This window comes from Pterocles gutturalis, unplaced genomic scaffold (assembly GCF_000699245.1).
Source record: "Pterocles gutturalis isolate BGI_N339 unplaced genomic scaffold, ASM69924v1 scaffold21509, whole genome shotgun sequence".
Taxonomy (NCBI): domain Eukaryota; kingdom Metazoa; phylum Chordata; class Aves; order Pterocliformes; family Pteroclidae; genus Pterocles; species Pterocles gutturalis.
In genome coordinates this window covers 294-4,153 of record NW_010128757.1, presented here as the reverse complement: position 1 = coordinate 4,153, position 3,860 = coordinate 294, and the positions used below count along the sequence as shown (strand labels likewise).

General features: G+C 55.5%; 1 protein-coding gene across 1 annotated transcript in view; it reads left to right on the top strand.

The window, feature by feature from the left end:
• The window catches only part of LOC104466361 (G1/S-specific cyclin-D3-like), a gene marked incomplete at its 3' end in the record, with an annotated part of 8,811 nt that extends 5,910 nt beyond the window's left edge, over positions 1-2,901 (top strand). The window contains exons 2-3 of the mRNA XM_010079747.1: positions 1,982-2,141; positions 2,759-2,901. Of these exons, the coding sequence (XP_010078049.1) occupies positions 1,982-2,141; positions 2,759-2,901 (303 nt within the window). The remainder of the gene's footprint in view (positions 1-1,981; positions 2,142-2,758) is intronic.
• Between the last annotated feature and the right edge of the window lie 959 nt (positions 2,902-3,860).

Genomic DNA, 3,860 nt, shown 5'->3' with positions numbered 1-3,860 from the left:
GGTTTAAAAAAAAAAAAAAAGAAGAGAGAAATTGAAGATGTGTCCTTATGAAAAAATCTCACTTCTTCAAATCCATCTGTTTTGGCAACCCTTTGGCACGTCTGTGGGCAGCATTGACCTTGTAATCCTAGACTACTGGGAAAAAGAATAGATATTCTGCTGGGTAGGATTAGACCCTGAAATGGAGATATCTGATACAAATCCCAGTTCAGCTCTGCCCTTCCAAACCTGGAGCTTCTGCTCCTGCAGGGTGTTCTCCTTTCCCAGCATGTCTGCAGGGCCACTGTCACCCCTGCTAGTGGGGAGGAGGGACGTGGGGCATCTTCTGTGCCCTTTCTGCCACACCTGGACCCTGTTGCCAAAAGCAGAATTGCTGCTGATCCAGAGGATGAGAGAAATTGGGGACCCAGAGATCTTCATCGTGGCTCGGGACGTGGGGGAATTGGGACCGGCAGAGAGGCTGGGGCAGCTGGGTGTGGGCTTTTGCTGGGATGGGAAGGGAAACGATCCTGGGAAGATGCGGCTCTCGCCTCTCCTGAGGCTGCGCTGTTGGTGGCACAGTTGTACCCAGATGGAACGTCAAAGCCGCCCAGCCCAGTGAGACCAGTACGTGTGTGGCCTCTGAGCTGGATTCAGCTGCTCCTCTAGCTAAGCCATGTAGACCTTGATGAATGTAGGGGTCACAAATTCTCTTCTAAGGCTCTAATCATGGGGCTCTCCTTGCTTACACCTTGCTGGATGGGTGCTTTGGTACCAAACCTGCAGGATTTGCGGGGTGATGGCTCTGCCAAGCACTTACCCGTGGCTGCTCTGCACTTTGGTTTCCTTGTCGTGTCAGGACTAATGCCCAGAGCTGGAAGAGCCTGCGAGAGGCTCAGCAGATGAGAGGAGCAGCCCAGGCTCCAGCTGAAATCTGCGGGGGGCACCCAGCCTTCCTGCCATCTGTTCCCCAGCTTGCAGATTGCACAGAGTCTGTCTCGTGGAAGATATTACAGAAATCTCTGGTAGATGCTTGGAGAGAGCTCCACAACGTGGGACAGAGACATCAGCAGACACCTGGCGTGTAACTGGGAAGCACCAGTGAGCCTTTGCCTGTATGTCAGGGGGAAAGGTGGGTGTTAGCAGGACTGTTCAGTGCCTCTTCCACCCTAGAAGCTGCTGGGGATGCTCTGTTGAGCATGGCTGGAGGCTCTCTTGGCAGAGAAGATGTGTGATGAGTCTGGGAGGTTCTGCCAACATGCTGCTGCCCAGCCTGAGACCTTCTCTGCAGGGCTGCATGCCCAGCGTTTCTCTGTTGGGAGTGTTTGAGTTCTGTAGGGATTGAAGATCTCATACAGGAGCTTGGGATGTCTGGATGCAGCCCTGGAAGCTCAGCTGTGTTTCCTTCCACCTTCCGTTACTTTAACGTGTTGTGCAAAGGTGCTGGCTGCAGAGCAGCCATTGCCTCCTGTGGCCGAGGAGCCACTGCGGGAGGGAGCAGAGAGGTGAGATCTCTGTTCCCTTTGCTGTAGCAGTGTTAGCCCCACGCTGGGTTGCTCCTGGGGGCCTGGACATCAGCCTCTCTCATTGGGAGTGGAGAAGGAATAAGGGAATGGTGTGCCTACTGCTCCTTGCTCTGGTTTTTCCTCTGTGGGCTGTTGCAGCAACCTTGCAAAGCAGAGAGGTGTCGAAGGCTAATCCAACTGCACCTTAGAAAGAATAAACCAGATTTATCCCTTCCTTTTCCGATCTCTACTCCAGGCTTTGCAACAGCTCAAGGCTGGATTTGTGCCATAGTCACAGAGCAGGGATGTTCCCTCTTTTCTTCCCTATCTCATGGATTGTGCTGTTTTACTGGCCCTTCCCCAGGCGCTGGCCTTATCTCCCCTTGAATCTGGTGAGTGTTTCTGCCTGGCTTCGCCCTGATGAATAACAGGCTGTTTTCTGCCTGGCTTCGCCCTGATGAATAACGGGCTGTCTGTCTGTCTGTCTGACTCTGCAGGATTGGGAGGTTCTAGTCCTGGAGAAGCTAAAGTGGGACCTGGTCTCAGTGATAGCAAATGATTTCTTGGCTCACATCCTCCATCACCTGCCGCTGCCGAAGGACAAGATGGAGCTGGTGAAGAAACACGCACAGACCTTTATCGCCCTGTGTGCCACAGGTGGGTGCCTGCTCCTGCCAGAGCCACCCCCAGGATGCTGGGGGGGTGGGATGGCTGCTGCAGATGGGGTGACCTGGGCTTGGGTCAGGTCTGCTGGGTAACCTGGGGCTGGTCTCCAAGGCTCTGGCTTTCTGGGGAGCTGAATGCCTGCCTTCATTCAAATCAGAGCATTTTGCTGCTCAGTGACATGTTTTCTGTCTCTGACAAAGTGGGATAACGGTCCTGGGGGCTCTTAGCGGGTGCCTGGAAGATGCCAGGAAAGAGCAGAGCCACTGTGCCACCCCTCTCGCTGCACAGGCTGCGGCTGCAGGAGGGCGTCAAGGGTGGAGGCAGGGTTGAATCTGAGTTTTTATCAGCCTCACGCTAAGTCACTAGAGCAATCTCATCTTCAGGACTTCTTTTGGTGAGACAGCCAGAGAAATATCTTAATGCAGCTTTCTGCTCTGGTGCTCGGCCTGTTTCCCATTACTGCATTTCCATTTCTCTCTGCTAAGCTGCAGAGACCCCTCTGTCTGGCCCTCTCTAGTTTTCCAGGGAATTTGCAGTCTCAGGAACTTACCCTGTGCATCCTTGCTAATGGCTCCTTTTTGTCCCCTGTGTCCCTGTGCTGTCTCTAGACTACACTTTCGCCATGTACCCCCCCTCCATGATCGCGACGGGCAGTATCGGAGCGGCGATCCACGGCCTGACGGTCTCCGTGAACGATTTCACCGGTGAGGCGATCACTGAGCTGCTGGCCAGCATCACTGGCACGGAGGTGGTGAGTGTTCACGGGGGGGAAGAGCAAAAGCGGTTTTGCTGCTGGATCTGGTGGAAACCCTTCCTCTATCTGCAGCTCAGGAGAGGAAATCAGACTGTTCATGAGGATGCCCACCTTGGTTTGAGGAGTGCCTAGAGATGAGCGAGCAGCTCTAAACGCAGCGCCCTTCTCAGTCCCGTGGCCGCAGTTGGCTCCTGGCCACTGTGCGCTGGCTGTGCGGAGCGGGGCGAGCTCGGGAGCCTTTGAAAAGCAGCACAAAGGGGAGCGTCTGTTCCCTGTGCGGGCAGGTGGTGGTGGGATCGGGTTGACAAGGTGGGATGGAGCAGAGGGAGAAGCTGGGCTTGGCATCTGCCAACCTCCACTGGTGTCTGGTTGCAGGTGCCCAGATTGGGCTGGGAAGGGGGTTGGGGGCACAAAGTGTTTCAGGACAGTGGCACTGTGGCTTTGCTGGGGACACTGGGATGTTGGGGGGCATCTGCCTGCCCCTCCGCTGCCCTTTGAAAGGGGAAGGCGGACCTGTTGGGCTCCCTGCTTCCACGTCGCTCCTGCTACAGGGAAGTCATCAGGAGCCTTTCTCCTGCCAGGGGCCCCTTTTGATCTTCTGCCCGAGCGCTAATGCCGGCAGCCGGGCGCAGGGTTAGTTACAGTCCCTTGACAGCAGCTCCGGGAATTGGAAGAGGTGCCGGTGCCGCGGCGGGTGGGAGGCTGCAATGAGGCTTTGTCCAGGTAGGGAGGGGACAGGGCAGGAGGGCGTCCTCATGTATTTGTGCGGCTTTAATTTTTTTCTTGTTGTTGTTTGCCAGAGCCTTTTTTAAAGAAAGAATCAGTGCAGCCAGCTGCTCTCAAGCTGCTGCGGTGAATGAGGCAGAGGCTGAAACCTGCTCTGGGTCGGGGCTGGTGGAGGAACAGGTGGGAAGCAGGGAGGGCACCAAGGGAGGGGAGCCGAAATGGAGCCCAGC